The sequence below is a fragment of the Hoplias malabaricus genome, chromosome 10 (assembly GCF_029633855.1).
Source record: "Hoplias malabaricus isolate fHopMal1 chromosome 10, fHopMal1.hap1, whole genome shotgun sequence".
Classification (NCBI taxonomy): Eukaryota; Metazoa; Chordata; class Actinopteri; order Characiformes; family Erythrinidae; genus Hoplias; species Hoplias malabaricus.
Window position 1 is genome coordinate 15,354,997 of NC_089809.1, and position 20,730 is coordinate 15,375,726.

Consider the following 20,730-nt stretch of genomic DNA (forward strand, 5'->3'; position numbering starts at 1 on the left):
TTGATATTTTCAATTATTTAACTTCAAATAAATAAAGCACCATTTCATGCTGTTAAATGATCACATTCAAATTTACACACAATGGTACCAAGTGTGATTTTGATCATCGAGATACACACAAGCTGAAACTGATGATCATCTATTGTGTGTGCTCATTTTATAATCCAATTTGATCGTATGCAACTTTGATCATATGCAAATTTTGGTGTACATTACTGGGCAAAGACAAAAACCAACGCTCATTTATTGCTTTTACAATCAAAATGACTATTAAGTACAAGCTGATCATGTATGTCAGATATTTACATCAAGAGTGAGAATGTAAAAAAAAAACTACATTTCAAAACAAACATTATAAGAAAGATAAAATGGGACCCATAACAATAGCGCAAGACCCAGTAGGCCATCACAACTGACATATTCAATAAATATTTATTTAACCTAACATTTTAACTTAGAAATAAGTGCTAAGAGAGAAGTTAGTACCATGGATTTGACTCTATTCACCTATGTCACACCGTAGTTTTTCTGCTTTTCTCTTCTAAATATGTTCCTTTCATATCTGTCTCCATTTGCTTTTTTTTCTTTACTGTTCCTCATGCTCTTCTCAAGCTTGTAGCCTTTTAGCCACACCCCGATCTTTGTTACTATGGACAGGTGTTTTGTGTTTCATTTAGATTTATATTCTAGGTTAATTGTCAGAGTGTTGGTTGGGCATTGCACATGGTTTCTTTGTCGCTGGTCAGTTTACCATCTATCTTCTTTGTTCATGTTTTCTTTGTTTTAGGCTATGTTTGCAGTTTATTCCATATATCTCTCAGTCTTTACCTTTCATATATATCTATTCTGATGTCCATCTTTATTAGTTTCTATGCTTGCTCCTCTGTTATGATATTGTTTTGTGGTTTTGTCTTTTCTCCTCATCTCTCTCTTTAATGTCCCCGTGGTTAGCCGTTTATAAGTTTCTGTATTATCTGTCTTAATGATTATTTTTCTAGTTATAATTAGTGTTTTTGTTCATTGTAAGTTCAGTTTGTCAGATCCTCGAATTGTGTTCATTCCTGTCCTTACTTAGTTGTCTTTTTTCTGTTTACATTAAGTTACTGTTTGCTCTATTTCTACTTTTGCTTGTTTTTGACTGTTTACGTTGATTTGTATATTTCATCAGTTTATGCTTAATTAGTGTTACCTTTCCTTATCATGTTTTGCTCCCTTTGCTTGTTTATTAATTTTTTATGAATTTAATAAATATCCTGTATCTATGCACTTACATCCGCACCTCGTTCCTTTTTTCCATCGTGACACCTTCTAAGAAAAGGGACTATGAAGTGGTTTCTTACATCTGCACAATATGAATCTATGTGCATTTTGAATATCCACTTGCACAATTATGCATATTTATTTCCTTGTCTAATACTGCTAAGAAAACATTTTTATTGTGTAGTGCAAATCATCTGTCTTCACAGATGGCAATAAAGCATGCCCACATTGTTAACTGATAATAATTTATACAGAAATTCCCTCATGAATGTAACCCTTAAGGTCCTCATCCTTTGCCTTCTGATATTCAGGCCACGGCTGACATGACTAACACAATTTTATCCTAAGTTATAAAGCAGCATTCATGCTCAGGAGCAGAGATGAGAGACAACCATGGACCTTCTTAGATTAGACGATATGTATGCAAAGCCAAGTACTTCCTGTGCCTTAGGAAATGACATAATGAGGAGGTTATAAGCAGGTCCCAGGATATTGCCCATTTTTAACATATGAGATTTAGCCTGTTATCTAGTTCATTACGTAGAGCACGACTGAAGTCTGCAACAGGAAATGGCTAAAAATACAATTGAATGAGGTCAAAGGCTCTTTAGGGACTTGATTCAGAAGCAAGTTAGTGCACAATCATTTGCATCTGCTCCCCACACAGCGAGCCAGCAGCCAAAATGAATCTGAATAAAATCAGGCAAAAATCAGAACCACGGCTCCCTCCGCAGACCAACAAACAGCAAATATTAAATGTATTGCATTAAAAGCAGAAACAATTTTGTACTGGAAATCATTGCATGGGCTCATACGAACCTCCAGAATCCAATGTCTGTGATAGGCAGTTCGTCCATTTACGGCTATGGGGTGGCACACTGCCAAAAGGGAAAAGGAGAATTTTTTTCTTTTATTCTAATACTTATTTCACTATTTATTCACTTATTCACTATTATTATTGAGATTTGGCAGCCCACCACTGCTGTGAACATATTTTGTCACTGTATCAACAAATGCAAGTTAAAACAGGATCCAGAAATTCCGCCACCTTCTCTGGGCCTGAGTTCATTTAAGATGGATTGAGGTGAAGAGGAAAAGTAGGTCCAATAGAAAATAAAAATTTCAAACTCTTTTTGGAAATCATTGATGCCACCTCTTCAAGGCTAAAGAGGAGAGGGACAATCTGGCTTGCTATAAGTACATGGTTCAGAAGCAAAACCCATGATGTTATGGGGATGCATTAGTGCACATGGCATGGGTGACTTGAACATATGCGAAGGCACCGTTAATGCTAAGCAATATATATCATTTTGGAGCAACATGCTATAACAGACACCCAAACAGTTGAGCAGTGTAAATCCTATATCAAACATGAATGGGAAAATATTTCACTTTCAGAAATACAGAAATAGGTTTCCTCAATTCCCAAATGTTTACAGTGTGTAATTAAAAGTGGACATGATGGTAAACATGTGAGCGTCTTTGTAACCTGTAGTTGGCATCAAATTAAAAATGCATATACATTTAAAAAAATAAAATAACATTTCCCTAATTCAACATTTGAAATACTATCTTGTCATTTTGCACAGTGTCCCCACTTTTTTGGGGGGGTAGGTTTATATTTCTGAATGTCATTTTATACCTGGCATGTCTTTCAATAATTGGTAGTAAATTAAATGAGAGTAATGCAGTGCAGCAAGAGATGAACAGAGCACTATGTAATATCAATCTTTATTATATGTAAAAAAGGGTCAACTGCCATAGTCCACTGTGAGCTATATGCAAATCAGCATTATATATATAATATACATACAGGGTGGGCCATTTATATGGATAAACTGGGAATGGTTGGTCATATTAACTTCCTGTTTGTGGCACCTGTTTTAGGGAGCGGGGAAACTTGTCAAGATGTGTGGCCATTTTGAAGTTGGCAATTTTGGATCCAGCATATGTTTTTTCATGGGGAAGAGGGTCATGTGACACATCACACTTATTGGGAATTTCACAAGAAAAACAAGCTGTGCTTGGTTTTAACGTATTGGTTCATGAGTTATTTACAAGTTTCTGACCAATTACAAGCCCACCTGAAACTACGGATATTGGAAGCCTGTGCTAGCATTTCTCCTGTGCTGTTGCTATCAGTGTGTGAACAGTGGGAGAAGAGGGTTGCATTGACAATCCAACACAATGGGCAGCACTTTGAACAAATTTTATAAGTGGTCAGAAACTTGTAAATAACTCGTGAAAGAATAAAGTTATGTTAAAACCAATTATTGTTTTTCTTGTGAAATTCCCAATAAGTTTGACATGTCTTATAACCCTCTTCCCATTAAAAAAACAAAAGTGGGATCCAAAATGGCCACCATGGTCACCGCCCATCTTGAAAAGTTCCCCCCTCCCATATACTAATGTGCCACAAATAGGAAGTTAATATCAACAACCATTCCCATTTTATTAAGGTGCATCCATATAAATGGCCCACCCTGTATATGTTCAAGGAACAGTTTAGTTCATTCATTTTCCTGACACCACAACCATGAAAAATTAAAGTAGCCCAGATAAAAGCAAGGCAATAAACTTCAGTACGGACAGGTTTAATGTACACACTACAAGTCCAAATGCTTATATATGAATAAAAAGTGATACACCCAATAGGAGCTCCATGTAGAGCAGGCATTTTTACACAATTACTGCATACCACAGGATGCCTTAGGCTGATCCACTGCCCCACAGAGTTCAGCTTCAGCTCTAATCTAACACACCTGATCCAGCTCATCAACATCTCCAGGAGCATCTGAATATTACAACCAGCTGTGTTACATTGGAGATGAAACTAAGGAAGCTGCAGGAAGCTGGAGCACCAGAAACAAGGTTTAGCCATTTTTATTTTGTGTCCCAGAGCCTCACAGAACAAGTTTTCTCAAGTTGTGCTTATTATACTGACTATCTGTCATTAAACAACAGCAAAATGCATATACTGGCCATTTTATTGTTTAATGTGGGATCACCTGTTTATATAATGCCTTCTAATTTTTTAACACTATCTCTGTGCATCAGTGGATACCACTGCAACAAAGCATGGATAACATCATTCAGCTAGTGCAGAGATCTTCATTGATAACATATTTCATTTGGTGATTTCTGTAACTGCAATTTATATTGTAGTATCTATCTCAAAAGCTGACTATTTTGCTCCGCAAGTAAAATTTGCATTTGTTAATACATATCCGGCTTTGTGGTAAGGCTGTCAATTCTCAATTTGTCTATTATTTTTCTCTTTCTATATTACACTCTTAAAAATAAAGGTGCTACAAAAGGGGTTTTGAACCTCTTTTGCTTCCATAAAGAACCATGTTTCTTTAAGAGACGTGTGAGTACGAAAAAACTTTTAAAGGCCTTAAAATCCATCACTCGATCTTAAGGTTCTTCGCCTATTTAAAAATGTTATAGAATGTTTCTTTATGGAATCAAATATGGTTCTTTTATGGCATTGTTCAAAGAACACTTTGTAGCACATGCATTTTTTTCAAAGGGGACAGAAATGTGAGACACAATATTTTATGAGATACTTTGTTCTTTGTTTAGCATTCTGTTTAATAAATATGAATGCCTCTGGACTTACTTTTGCATCCACATCTCATTAAACCCTGACAGTCAGTGAAATCATAGGGAATTGTTTTTTTTTCTTTGTATTTTTTTTTTAGTTAAATATGGTTTCAAAAGAATTTACAAATCACAGATTCTAGTTTATATTGGATTTTACAAAAAAAATCTTCCTTAAAAAGGTTTTGTAACAATTAGGCATAAAGGGATGTGTGCACTCCACTCTATTTATATTACACCTTCGGTGATGTTCTACAACTAGTCTGGCTCTCTCCACCACATATTCACACTCATACAGACATAGACCTTATGATTTATCTAAGCCCATTTGGTGCCCCAGTGTCTATGAACCAGTAATGAACCTGATTACACTGCTAATGAAGTGAGCGTCTCATTGGGAGATAATTCTGAACAGGCCCTCTACCCACAGGAGACTGTCAGGTTAAAGATGAAGAGCCACCCTTTGTGCATGTGTGTGTGTGTGTGTATAGTACAGACACACAAGGGATATGTTCACCCATTTTGTCACATTCAGCCTAATCTAAAACAAATGGCTGCCAGGCCTCAGGAGGTGATTCAACATAACCTACATTTAGACACTTTCTCATGAGTCAGGAATTTTGGTACGCTGCGTAAATGTGTGTGTTTCTCAGTGCCTGTGTATATGCTGAAAGAGCCGCTGACAGAGTGGAACAGATTTTCCATTCTTATAGGTCATCTTTTGCATAGAAAATTAGCTGGTTCATAATAATGCTAACCTTTCAGTACAAAGTTCTACAACTAAGCACAGAAACATTATTGCAGGGTTACCCTCAGCCAATAGGCCATTGAAAACCACTAGAAAAAAAAAAAAAAAAGATGGTAAGATTTTCCCTGAACCTTTCTATGTATCGTATATAACAATATCTCCAACAAGTTACTACATGCTTATTTTTGCCAAGTGAAAGCCATTATTTCCACTTACTTATGGACCAAGTATATGGCAGATGGTTTTATCTAGACATCCTTCCTAATTATAGTGACTTCCAATTCCCCAGTTACTAGTTTGGTCTTCTTCAAAGATGTGTAAGCAGCTACTGCACCTATATTGCAATTGCCACTTAACAGTTGCCACTTAACACAACATCACTTAACAGTTCAACACAACTGCAGAACACTACCTGCTCAATTCTGTTATGTTAGCTAACGGATCCTTATAATGGCTGCCATAGATATGAAGGGCAGAGTGAGGGCCTTTCTAGCCATTGAATAAGAGAGAGCAGCATATTGTTCCATTGCCCCAGTTACCAACTACTAATGGGATTTTTCTCTCACATGATTCTACTAAGATGGGAGGGTGAAGACCTGCATTTGAATCCTCTGAGACTAGGGAAGGCAAGAATCACATCTTTTTTACATTTCTGCTAAGGCAACATTATTGGACAACTCAACATGCTTGGAGGAGAACACTAATTATGGCCACTTTTGCTCTTCTTTATATGTCAACATCTACGATTAACATTGCAAACTTCCAATAATACCAGAGTCAATGCTTAGATTGTTATTTGAGATGTTTAATTAAATATGTGAAGTGTAAAAACTGTGTCAGATCGACAGTGTGGATCACGATTGATCCACTGTGGCGACCCCAGACGGGAGCAGCCGCAAGAAGAAGGAGAAGAAGAAGAAGGAGAATAATTAAATATATGAAGAATGGCAATCATTGACCAAAGCATCACTGTACAGTTAGCATTATTTAAAGGAACACTAGTTTTTTTTATTTTATTATATTTTTATTTATTTTTATTTTTATTTTTGCTCCCGGGGCTCCCCCTACTGTAAATCACTTTTACAGCACTGTACTGAAATCAATGGATATGGGATAGGAGAGGTGAGAGGTGGTTTCCTACTCTACTCCAATCATTACACAGTGCAGTTTCTTCACTGCTGAGCCCAGAGAAGCAATAACAGAGGCTTCGTTCTACTTATTACAGGTCAGTGCAACATCACAATGATTTGAAGCTGTAATTTTAGCGTAAACATATTATGTAGTGTTCCATTAAACACTGCTGGATAGGTGGTGCTAGAGAATGCTATAGAATACTTGTTTTCTTTTACTCTCTCACTCCCTTTCACACACACACACACACACACACACAAACTGCCCCCCCTGTCATCTCTAATTTGTTGTGGCAGTATTAATTAATGATTTTTGCTTCACGGTTGTTTAGGGGTTTATATCAAGTGTGATTAAGTCAAATGGCGAGGAGAGGAAAAAGGGGAGAAGGAAAATAAATGTGCAAATGGCAGGTTGCTGGACAGGGTCACCTTCACGTGTATGAAAACGCTCTTAATTCACTGCACCGGGGAAATTACCATGGTAGATTAAACGGAGGCCATGTGCTCTGTTTGCATCCATACATCAAACAGGCAGCACAGTGTAGTGCAACAGCAGGCGGAAAATGGCAATGGCCACTCTGAGTACGTTAGTCATCCTGCTGCTGTTGAGGAAGGAAAGTAAGGCTTGGGACTGGAGTGGTAAAAATAGTCCCTTGATAAAAATTTGGGGCATTTTTTTAACAGGATTTGTCTTCTTTGCTTTGAAAATAATGAGTTAATGTCTCACAGTGCTTCAGGTTCTTTCTCATAATACCATTCTCTGCTGAATAACTACCAGCCCCTGTATTTCGGCACATTAAGCAAACTGAAATTGGCCCGAGTGCCCTCCGTCCTCTGATCATAATAGTCTCCTAATTGGTATTCTGTAGCATGCAGCAGGCATTTCCCTATTCAAATTCTCCGTGGACCAAGGTCAGCGATGCTGGGACACGCGGGCCTCGGCCTCCAGAGCTAAAGCTCGTCCTTCAGCGTCCCGCTTCGCTTCCCTCGCCTCGGCCGCCTCGCCACATCCACTTGGCAACGTTGCAGATCTTTGTCACAGTGCTGAGAGATTAAGTGACCAATCAACCTCGGAGTGCTGGGTAATCATTCCACCTCACAGGGTAGCCATGAAGTCTCCATGAGGGATCATACCCTGCCCCTCTGAGAGGTCTGAAAGTGGGGAGTTTATTTACCCAACCCATGCCACTACTACACTCTCAGTAATTAGGACAACACTTCCTATTACTGCTGTCTTTATAAATGCACAAACTTATATTGCACTGACCTATACACTCAGTGTTTAATCTCCCAGTTCCCTGTATGTTTTATTTGCCCCTGTCACACTGTTCTTCAATGCTCAGAACTACCACAGAGCAGGTATGATTTGGGTGGTGGATCATTCTCAGCACTGCAGTGACACAGATGTGGTGGTTTGTGTGTTGCGCTGGTATGAGTGGATCAGGCACAACAGTGCTGCTTGAACGCATACTGTGCAGCAACAGATGAGCTACTGTCTCTGACTTTACATCTACAGGGTGGACCAACGAGTTACGTGTGTCTAACAGTGTAGACAGTGAGTGGACAATCTGTTTAAAAACACCAGCAGCATTCCTGTGCCTGATCCACTTATACCAGCACAACAAACACTAAGCCACTATGTCAGCTTGGAGAATGATACACACATGGTGGTCCTAACCATTGAAGAACAGGGTGAAAAGGGGCAAACAAAGTATGCAGAGCAACACATGGACTACAGTCTGTAATTGTAGCACAAAGTGCTCCTGTATGGTAGGTGGAGCTGTGAGAATGGACAGTGAGTGTAGAAACAAAGAGGTGGTCATAATGTTATGGTCGACTGGTCACCTACGCTAGAGACACATTTGATAGTTCTTTTCTATGATTTTTGTTTCTAAATAAAATGTAGACATATACAGGACACACACACACACAGAGTGAGAGAGATTATTTAAAGGCTCAAAGGTGTGGACTGTATAGAATGCAGTTTGGATGAGAGTTCAATTTTTCATTTGCAGTGAGAGAGGTTGAGCCTCACAGTTATTGTTCACATTTGCCTGAGGCAACTCATAGCAGCACACCAGACCTGAACACACACAGCCGCGGCAACAAAATCACACACTTCCCCCCCCGGACACACACACAAACACACACGCACGCACACACACCTTGTTTTTCTGTAAAGGTGACCCTTCTATTTTCTCTCTTTCTCGTTCTCTTTCTCTCTATGATACAGAGAAACTCTGTAAGCCCTCTTTTGCCCAAACACAGTTAAGAAACAAATTCATATGATATTTATTTAATTAATGCAGTATGGTTTAAATGTTAAATCAACACTATAAGATTTAGTTTAACACTGAAGTATTAAAGTGTGTTCAATTTTAACACTCACAGTGTTAACTTTACACTAATAGTGTTGAATAAACACTGGTGAATTCATTTTGTGTAACCATTTCAGCCTGAGCAGGGTTGAGGATACAAACTAACATTATAACAATTATTATTATTATTATTAGTAGTAGTAGGAATAGTAGGATGAGTATTATTATCTTCATTATTGTTATTATTATCATTGCTATTGTCATCATCATTAGCATTAAAATGTGGAGCAATGGAACTGCGTTCTCTGGGGTGTTTGAGCTTCATCAGCTACATTTGAGCTGAGTTGTGTGATCCACAAATAACAACTAACAAAAGAACACGGGCTCATTAATAATCATGTGGCTGAATGCCACCAAATTCTCATGGAAATGTTCCAATACCTGGTCTAATACCTCCTCAGAAGAACAGCAACTCTAGGATCTCAGGATCCTGGGTTTAAACCTCACCTCCGGTTTTATGAATCTTTAATCCTGGGCCAATAGTGTAATAGTCCCCAAACACAAAGCACATATGCATATACACTGATGATGAAAGTGTGTTTGATGTGTGTGTGTGTGTGTGTGTACAATGTTTGTCCTTCACTCTACTGAAGCAAATGAACAGCCAACTGCCTCCTGACTTTCAGGAATTTCCATGAGCGATCGTCTTTCTGGAACTAAAGTGGTGGGGCAAATCCTCTTAAAATCCTTTTAGACAGCGTGGAGAGTGGGAGAAAGGGGAAGTTTCTCGCAGGCAAACATGTGCAGGTTGTTTGGATGATGTTGAGGCAGAGGAAGGACAACATTTTCCCGTCTGCTCCCCAGGGGCTAAGGATGGAATACTAGCACAATATGAGCCCAGTACTTAACACACATACATGCATGCATATACGTTTAAATACACACATATAGACAGCCAGCTAAAATTTGAGGAATAACCATGACTTCCCACTGCATTTTATGTTCTCTAAAAACTGTTTGTTGAAATTCAGTTTGTGCATGTAATGTAATTACAGATACTTATGTTAATGTAGTTATGCACTGACTATCATTTAATTACATATAAATAAAATAGCAGTTGATACACTTTCTGATTACACTTCCTATTTTACACCTATGCTGTGCTACTATAATCCATTTTTAAGGGTAATTAATTCACCAGTAGTTAATAAAAAAATACTTACTCAACTTTATTCTTTTGAAATGTCTATGCACTCTGATATGTATTCTTACAAAAAAATGGAATTGGAATTGCCCTAAAACTCAAAAATACAAGACTCCATTTCAGTCACAGCTGTTGATTCCAGGAACTAAAAGTGTTCATGTAAATGAATGAAGCATGAATGTGAAAGATTACCCCAGAATGCTGCAAGGAAGAATATTCTCCATCTTAGCTCTAGTTAGCTCATATTTAAATGAGCACTAGGAAGTTCCTCTTCTATTCAGGGACACACTGACATTGATGTTGAAAAATCCCTCCTAGAGGTTTTCTAGCACAACACTATTTTCCAAGCCTGATTGCGGTTTCCATATTTGATTAAATAAGAGGGTGATGGGTTAAAGGTTTGTTTGTCGATTTGCTCTTTTGCGTTTCCATCTCCTTTGGGCAACAGATTGAATTAATGTTTATAGACACTACCATGCCACACATGAAGAAACAAGAGATTGTGCAAAATTTCAATACTTCTGCAATTATAGCTCTATAAACACAGAGGGAGGGGAGCAGGGAAATAATAATAATAATAATAATAATAATAAAACTCCTTCTTTTGGGAGCATCTCTGTTTCCTCCTGTGTCACTGGCAAGGGGACAATAATAATTTTCCTCATTAATGCTCTTTTTCCATGTGAATAGTTCAGTGAGCAGATTCTGTTTACCTCTGGACCTTCCCCTTTCCGACATATCCACACATGCACACATGCTTGAGTTTACATTAGATATGTCACCCTCCCCTGCCCAAAGTAAATGTTAAATCTTGCGCTAACACAAAAGGCTTTAAACTATAGTCTGGGGACCCAATGCCCTGCACTGTTTAAAAATATGCCAATGAAAACACACCAGAACCAACTCATGTAGGGCTTCATAATTAGCTGATAAGCTGGATCAACTGAGTTGAAGCAGGACATTCCTGAAACTGAGTGCTCACAAAGGTAATGTGTTATTTATTTTATAATCACCTACTGCACTGTGTGATATTATGGGAAATGTCCATATAATATAAAATTAATTCCAATAAATTAAGCCTTGTAGGACTAAACTGCATTACCAGTGTTAAAGTCTACACTGAATGACCTTGTATCTACATTCACTGTCTATTTTATTGGTTCCACTGTACATAAAGCACTTTGTAGTTTTACAATTACAGACCATATTCCAGTGGTTTCTCTGGATGCTTTCTTGTCTCCATTTCACCCTGCTCTTCAAGGGTCAAGACTCCTACAGGACCTCCAGAGAGCAGGTATGATTTGGGTGGTGAATCCTTCTCAGTACTGCAGTGACACTGATATGGTGGTGATAAACACTGTGTCCACTCACAGTCCACTCTGTTAGACACATCTTCTAGTCACCAGTGGACACAGGACACAGCCCACAGGACACTGTTGGCTGGATATTTTTGGTTGGTGGACTATTCTCAGTCCATCAGAGACACTGAGGGCTTTACAAACTCCAGCAGCACTGCTGTGTCTGATCCACTTGTACCAGCACAACACACTAACACCACCACGTCAATGTTACTGCAGCACTGAGAATGATCCACCACCCAAATCATACCTGCTCTGTTGGGGTCTTGAAACATGAGGACCCCTATCTGTAATTGTAGGACTACAAAGTGCTTATTTAAAAACAATGGAGCTGATTAAATTGACTATTAGTGTAGATAAAAGGTTGCTGTTTTTAATACAGTGATCATTCAATGTAAATTTCCACCTCAGAAACTGCTGCTTTATGCATTTAAATTAAATTTCGTCTATCACATTCCCTCAATTCTAAAAGCAGTTTTAGCTCTGGCCTGCAGGGGGTGCAGTTCCAAGTGTCTATGATCCATCCTGCCTTATCCCTTCCACTACCATTATCCCCTCCCCCTTAATTAAGTCTTGGACAGCCCTTCTGCATCTCAGCATTCCTGCTGTTGCGGCTATTACGGGCCGCTGTATGGAGTGAGGCGGCTGCCAGCAGCCCGGTTGATGGGCTGGGCTTGGCATGGCTCACCTGGGGTAAATGAGGGCATTTGATCCTGCTGAGCCTGTGAGCTGCCCGGACCTCGGGGGCCTGCCGAATGTTGAAGAGTGCTTGTAGAGCACTGAGAGCTGCCCGCCTCTTGGCCAGCTTCTTACTGCGTCCAGAGCCCTCGAAAATTCGTCCATCAACACGCACAGCCATAATGAAGCTCCACCCCCTGCCCTGGTTGCCTTGGGACAGACAGGCGTAGCGTAGGCCTGGCCGAAGGTCATTCAACAGCACCACTGGGCTTGGGGGTGGAGCCTTTGGGTCAGGACAACTCTGTCTGGCCTGTACCACCATCAGGTCCAGAGTGTGTCGCAGCCGGAGGGCACTAGAGAGCAGCTCAGATTCAGCTGAGCGGCACCCATCCGGCTCAAAACCTTTGAAGAGTGTTTCAGGGAAGTCCGCTTGGTCGGATGTAAAGTCAGCTGAAGGGTCAGACAAGTCACCCATAGCTAGATGAGCCTGGGGTGCATTAGGGAACTGGACAAAAGATCTAAGGGCTAACTCGGCTGCCCGCATCTTGGCCTTTTTCTTAGTGGGTCCGGTGCCCTCAAAGGTAAGCCCATTGACCTCCACGGCGATGGAGAAGAGAGGAGCATGAACTGGGCCGGTCTGGGAAACTGTCCGATACTGTAAACCTGGCCGAAGCTCATTCAGCTGCACCAGGGCATTCTTTGGTGCATCCGACCATGGCAGCTTTCTGTAGCACAGCCTCAGCCTGCACTGCCGTCCATTATTGTCCTCCTCCAATGGGCGCTTCCGCTTCAGACTGGTTGTGCCACTTCGAGATGAATCGGACAGAAAGAGAGGCTGCCGGTCTGATGGGACAATGGTGCAGTCCTCTAGGTTTCCAAAGTTGCGGTTCTCTTTGACTTCTGCACTGCTGGTACCTGATGGAAGACAAAAAAATAAAAATCAATAAAATAATATGCTTCAAGGAAGAGTCAAAAATCCACACTCTTAAAGTTTATGATTCTACAAGGGTTTTTTATTAAAGTAATTGTTTTTTTTTTTGCATGATTAAAGGGTTCTTCACATTGAGAAGGGGTTCTGGCACCAGAAAAGCATTATTTAACATTTACGATGACCCACTGCGACCCTGAATTGGATAAGCCGTTACAGACAATGAATGAATGAATGAGTTCAATATAGAACCATTTTTTTGACTAAAGATCTTTTGAAGAACCATCATTTTTTTTAAGTGTGGGCACATATTATGAAGATCAAAGGTGTCCCACTGAGCTAAGTGTTAGGTCCCATCTAAAAAAATCCCATCTCTTTATTCATTACTCCGCACATGATGAGCACAGTGTAGGTGATGTCTGTAGATTTATTTCCTGCTGATTTTACAACCTTGTAGAGAGGGGCAGTCCTGGCACTTTTTCCACTTCTTGCCATCACTGTTATTTCAAAGCTTGCTAATAGGGCGTAATGTTCTGTTCATGAATAAGTGCTTTTGGTTTTCATAGCTATATCATAATTTTATGGCAAAATGAATGCATTTGCTTGACCTTTAAAGCCTGACACATGAAATAATACAATAAAACTTGTTTTTATAAAAATTCATTCATTCATTCATTATCTGTAACCGCTTATCCAGTTCAGGGTCGCGGTGGGTCCAGAGCTTACCTGGAATCAGTGGGCTCAAGGCAGGAATACACCCTGGAGGGGGCGCCAGTCCTTCACTGGGCAACACAGACACACACACACATTCACACCTACGGAGACTTTGGAGTCGCCAATCCACCTACCAACGTGTGTTTTTGGACTGGGGGAGGAAACCGGAGCACCCGGAGGAAACCCACGCGGACACGGGGAGAACACACCAACTCCTCACAGACAGTCACCCGGAGCGGGAAACGAACCCACAACCTCCAAGTCCCTGGAGCAGTGTGACTGCGACACTACCTGCTGTGCAACTGTCCCGCCCCTTTATAAAAATTATTCTGTTTAAAAAGATTTTTTTAGTTAAAGTGGTTATTTAACTAAATATCTTAATGTTGTTCATTTTGTTCATAAATTCTGAATGCATCAAATTTAGGCAATTAACAATTTAATTTCTTTAATTGGTCACTGCATCAGTTAAACCCATTTAATATACTGGTGGTAATTGAAACACCAACACCACAAAAGCTCTTTTTGTTGATCTGTGTTTCCATATTTAGAGGAACTACAGTTGATTCTGTTTCTGTCTGAACCTTGGCTTGAGGTATGAAGTTATTCACCAGACCTCCTACACACAGCTGTATCATCACCTTCTTCCTCTGAATCTGTCTCGCAAAATTTATGTCGACAACTGAGCTAACACATTTGGCACACAAAGGCTTTTGGAAAACTAATAATACATTTTAGTTTCATAAAAATACTGTCTATATGTGTTTTGCTGCTTTAAAGAACAGTTTAAATTTTCTGAATATTTATTATAATTTATTACCATTTGGCAGGATAGTACACTACATTTATGAAATGGAAAAAAATGCTTAGGTTTTCTACAAGTAACATCATACAAATCATACCTGGAACTGCTTCAGTTTAGCAAAATGTAATCTTGAGATTTTTTCCTGTGTTTTCATGAAGATAGCAATAATTTTGTGATGGTTTGATATGCATGGGAATGCTCCCACTTCATTCGTAGTTCATTATAGAGTTGAATTTTTCTGTATTTCTTTTCATGATGAAAGAGCCACCTCAAAAGATCATTATATTTGATAACTTTGGCTTTAAAGGGTTAAAAATTCATTGTGTATTTTTGGAAACTCACAGTCTCAAATTTAAAATTTGTTTATAGACTGTTGGAGCTGCATTTGTGGATCTAGTCACTCGCCTGTTTTTTGTGACATATTTTGTTCATTGCCTCCTGTGGGTTTCTGGATTTTGCCACTTTTCTTTCACATTTCACCTGATCCACTGCGATCCATCCACAAATGTGTCAAGCAGGTGAAAAGCTACTGCTGGGTGGAACTGTTGTTTTTGGAGGTGTGGGTCCACTTTAAATGAAAAGTAATTACATTCTAGCACCTGTGGTTACTGTACTATTTAAGGTGGAACTGGAATGTTCGAACAAAATGCAGGTGACGTGAAAATGTCATGGAAAACACGTGAGTGACTTGATCCACAGATGCAGATTCAAAAGTTCATTCATTCATTCATTCATTCCATGTCTGTAATTGCTTATCCAGTTTAGGGTCGCAGTGTGTGCAAGGCAGAATGACACCCTGGAGGGGGCACCAGTCCTTCACCTGCCGACACATTCAGTCAGACACAGACCTATGGACACGTTTGGATTGCCAATTCACCTACCAATATGTGTTTTTGGACTGTGGGAGGTAACCTGAGCAACCGGAAGAAACCCAGGTGGACACGGGGAGAACACACCAAACTCCTCACAGACAGTCACCTGGAGTGAGACTTGAATCCACAACTTCCAGGTCCCTGGAGCTGTGTGACTGTGACACTACCTGCTGCGGAATTTCTGCTCATCTTTACAGTCTAACCTCGCAATTATGGAATACAATGCATAACAATCCTGGTTCAATACAGAACACAACTTTTAGTGTCCAAATACAAGATGATTCCATATTTATTTTTGGGACAATTGGCAACCCTAATTGTCCCCAGCTCTGAAACCAACTTGTGGGAATGTATGTTAGTGTGGAACAGTTCAGAAAGAAAGGTGTGTCACACACATGCAGTCGCGTGTGGGCTGGCTGGGTGGGCCTTGGTGAAATTTATGGCCCAGTGTAATTGATGAAATGATGAGTTACACAGTTGTCGTGCATTTTGAGACAATCTCAAGTCCAGAGCCCACTCAGAATCACTGGATGCAAAGCGGGATGCTGGATGAGGCACCAGTTCATCACAGGGCTTCATACATTCACCCAGTCACTCATACCTAGAGAATTTTACACACTCCCTCAGTCACTCACACTCACACACTATGGACAATTTCACACAGCCAATCCACCTAGCAAAATGTGTAGGTGAATCCTCCCTGAATTCTGGATCTTCAACTCTTCTGAATCTAAAGCACCCTGTGTCTCTGAAACCTCTTCTTCCATTCCAGTGTCACAGTTAAAAAATCTATGCTAAGATTTCTTGGTCTGTCAATCTGTTAGAGATTGTTTTTTTAAGTGCCTGTGTCTATCAATGTCTGCTGCAGTTAGTATATTAGACAGTTTATATGGTTAATAGCTCATGTATAACTGATTCATATATCACTATCTACTGACCACTGCTCATAAATGAGACTGAGAAATGTTATGTTACAGATAAACATAACATATGAATTATATGTTATGTGATTATATGTTATGTAATTATATGTTAGTCCTATTAATTATCTGTATGAGCCTCATTGCTAAGCCAGTGTACCCAGTGGTAGCAAACAAATTTAGGGCATTAAACAAGTCTTAGTCTCTAAACTATATCTGTAATAGTGTAATTTTCTTTTCAGTTCTTATGCCAAACAGCTTTGAAAACTCAGAGTGCATCACACTCTGGACATGATCAGACACTATTGGCTGGATCTTTTCAATGGTTTTCTTAGTTCCAGCAGAAGCAGGATCAGAAGTCAGTGGCTGGAATAGTGGAGTTGAAACACGTCTGATATCTCCATATCCTTTTAGCCCCGTGCTCTAAACTCTGATCTCATGATCAGCATAAAAACCTGCCAGCTGATACACAATAATGTGATCATGAAAAGAAAAAAGTGAATGAGACAGAGAGAGAGAGAAATAGAGAATGAACCAGTCTCATCCAATGCGAGGTAGAAACTGAAAGATCCTTGTGGGAGAGGCTATCTTATTTAAGTGTTTTAAAATCCGAGGACAAATCCTCTCAAATGGGGCATTATCTGCTAAATCGTCCCATAATCTGCCACAAAATTGGCTTGGGATCCATGCTTAAAGTGGGTGCGATTTGTCCCCTGTATTCAATGCAAAGCAGCAATCCCTTTTGTAATGGAGGGGAGCTGAGACTGTTCAGGGAGTGTGGAGAGGGGAAAAAAAAGAAATAAAAATAAAAATAAGGTCTATTTCACACTGAGGCTTTCTAGGCTTCATGGCCACCTGCACAGTTTCACTCTTCTAATGCAAATCCATTACGTTTAGCACAGGAGAAGAATATAACAAAATACTGCATACACCAGGCAAGTGGAAAATATACATGGTACTGTGGCATAACTGGTTTTTATGTGACCAACACACAACATTAATACTATCTGACAAATCACAGTCATAGTAAAAATAAAAAACAAAACAAACTAAAAAAAAACAAAATAGGTCTGCATAATATATATGCAGTATGTATGGCCAGAAGTATGTGGAATCAAGGGTATCAGATAGGAGGAATACTGCATGTTGGGACATTTCTGTTAGGTCAGATATCCAAGAGTATGATCCAAGAGCAACTCCAACAGTCTATTACTCCAGAGAACACATCTACATTGCTTCATAGCCCTACATAAATACATAGCTCCATAACCTTTTATGTGCATGCTTGGCATTGGATATGGTCACAACAGTTTGTCCACACCAACAGTCCACACCAAGAACACCTTAAAACAGCTGAACTGGTGTACAAATTATTTCTTTATTTTGTGTGTGTTTAATGTATATTTGTAACTTAAAATTCATTTTTCGGTCTGTTTGTCATTTTATGGTAACAGTTGTGTAATATTTAAACGATCATTTTAGTCAACAAAAAATGATCTAAACATTAAATAGCTTGAAAATGGCAAGCGAGAAGAATTTATTTCTCTCTGCATTCTTTGTGTGCTGCATCAGGGAAAAAGCGCTTCCAAAGCATGTGCATCGATTTGCTCGGTTCTCTGAGATAATATTGTATCCAGAAGTACATGTGTGTTTTGGTTTGGACCATTTAAAGATGGTGATTTTGATGTTAGCGCTCATGAACATAGCATATTAATACTTATTTATTTTTTATTTTATAATTTTAAAGTGAAGATTGTCATTCTTAATACTACACAACTGTTATAATTAATTGATAGAGCAGCAGGAGTATGTTTGAATTTGCAATTACAATTATACATTATACAAAAATGCTTTACAACTTATTGTACGCTTAATAAAAGGGATGTCTACAATTTTTTGGGCCATTGAATGCAACTTTGCAGGACTTACTTAAAGTGTCTTCGTCTTCTGTACTGCCCGGACCTGGGCTCATGAACTTGAAGGGGGCAATCAAGGTAGACAGCATGCTACTCATTTTTTCTGTAACACAAAGATGCAGACAAATTTATTCAATGTAGAAATTAATTTGGCTCAGTATATTACATGGACACCATGACCCTGAAATGGATTAAGCGGAAAAGAAGATGAAGAAGATGATAAATGATGAAGATGATGAAGATAAAAAACTTTAACTATGGCCATTGTTCATTGTTTTCTGATACTTATGTATAAAATGTAATCATGTTAAATAAAGTTATAGTTAGAATAAAATTCATTCAATCAATCCGGAGCCTACCCAGAATCACTGGGCGCAAGGCAGGATCACACCCGCCAGTCCTTCATGGGGGGGCGCCAGTCCTTCACAGGGTAACACACATTCACACCTAGGGACACTTTTGAGTCGCCAATCCACCTACCAACGTGTGTTTTTGGACCGTGGGAGGAATCCGGAGCACCCGGAGGAAACCCACACAGACACGGGGAGAACATACCAAACTCCTCACAGTCAGTCAGGACTTGAACCCACAACCTCCAGGTCCCTGGAGCTGTGTGATTGTGACACTACCTGCTGTGCCACCGTGCCACCCTAGCATAAAATTATACATTTTAATTAATAGTCCTTATTGGTTCAGTAATGCTTAATACTCTTTACTCTGGCATTAATTAATACAGCAGAAGTCACATTAATTAACACTGAAGCAATGCTTAATTCTATCTTAACTATCAGGAACTAATGTGCCCTTATTTTAAAGTGTTACTGCATTTAAAGTAAACATTGCTTCAGGCACTATTGCATTTTATGTTGTTCTTGAAAATGGTACTGGTACATTATTAAATGTGAGGAACCACAAAAAAATTGGCTTGTATCTTTTACACCTACCACTCCAATGTATCACAATTCTCCAAAAGTGAATGTATTTAGGGCTTTACACACATGACATTGTCTGTTATTGTTATTCAATAATGTTCAAAATAACAGAAATGTACCCTCAAAGGTATAATGTCCTTATGGACCAATCGTGTACCTTAATTAAGCTGAGTCAACTCAAAATAGTGTGTTTGTGGTGTCATTGTAGACTCATCTGACAACAGTACCGTTTTCTATTGTCTTTTTGACCATCTAAGATGAGCTTTCCCCCCAAAGAATTTGGCAGCATTACTGCATAGAACTGATTACTGATTGTCAGGTGGAATTTATTGTTGCGCTGACAGACAGTGTTAATTGACAGTGGTTTTCTAAAGTACTACTGAGCCCATGCAGCTATATTTATCAAGTAGTGTGACGGTTTCTCATGCAATGCCTTCTGAGGGGTTGAAGGCAACGCACATTCAATAGTGGTTTCTGGCCTTGCTGTACACAGGCTGATTTACTGAATCTTGTCTCAATATAATGAAGGACCTAATTTTTTATCTTGTATTAAGAATTTTTTTTCAAACTTGTTGACAGTTCTTGCACAATGTGGACAGCTATAAAAATAAAATCTTTATTTGTGAAAATGAGCTTTTCTTGAAGGCTTATTTTTTATGCCTTTATTATACATTAGCTTACATTAGTATTTTTTTGTGTTGCAGGCTTAAAAAATGTGTGTATATTCAGAAAATAAAATCAATTGGAATGTTTGAAGTTTCAGAATTATTTTTACTTTATACTTTTGATTTTTTTGCAGAATTAACAAAGCACAAGTGCTTTTTTATTACATTAAATATTTTTCAGGCTACTGAGAAGGTTAGATGTGTGTGTGTGCACACGTGTGTTTGTGTGTGTGTTTGTGTACTTTATACTGAAGGTCCCTATTTGTGACATCAACTGCTGTGCTAGGTTGTGAGAGAGAGAGAGTTAGAGAGAGAGAGAGAGAGAGAGAGAGAGAGAGAGAGAGAGAGAGAAATCCTGTCAGTGGAGCTCTGTAAGTACATCCCTGCTTGCTCCACCGTGGACTAATGACTATTAGCTGTAAAATAAAAAACAACGAGACAGGAAAAGTGAAAGTGGGATAAAACAGGAGAGTAAGGCACACTCTTACTGACTCCATCCTGGTCTTATCAACATTACATAGGCCAGAATAAGTTATTAACATTGTCAAAATGTCATGATCAATGGACAATAGAAATAATATAAAATTACAATAAAATCCTAATGTTTTAATAGAGATATTTTCCTGTGCTGTTCTATCATGCTAATCCAGTGGAATCTACTCTTACCTCATCCAGTAATTTT

The 20,730-nt window shown here is 39.1% G+C and overlaps 1 protein-coding gene across 1 annotated transcript in view; it reads right to left on the bottom strand.

The window, feature by feature from the left end:
* adarb2 (adenosine deaminase RNA specific B2 (inactive)) overlaps positions 1–20,730 on the bottom strand; it is a 278,415-nt gene that overhangs the window by 100,169 nt on the left and 157,516 nt on the right. The window contains exons 2-3 of the mRNA XM_066683487.1: positions 18,465–18,554; positions 12,310–13,214 (exon numbers count right to left, since the gene is read on the bottom strand). Of these exons, the coding sequence (XP_066539584.1) occupies positions 12,310–13,214; positions 18,465–18,554 (995 nt within the window). The remainder of the gene's footprint in view (positions 1–12,309; positions 13,215–18,464; positions 18,555–20,730) is intronic.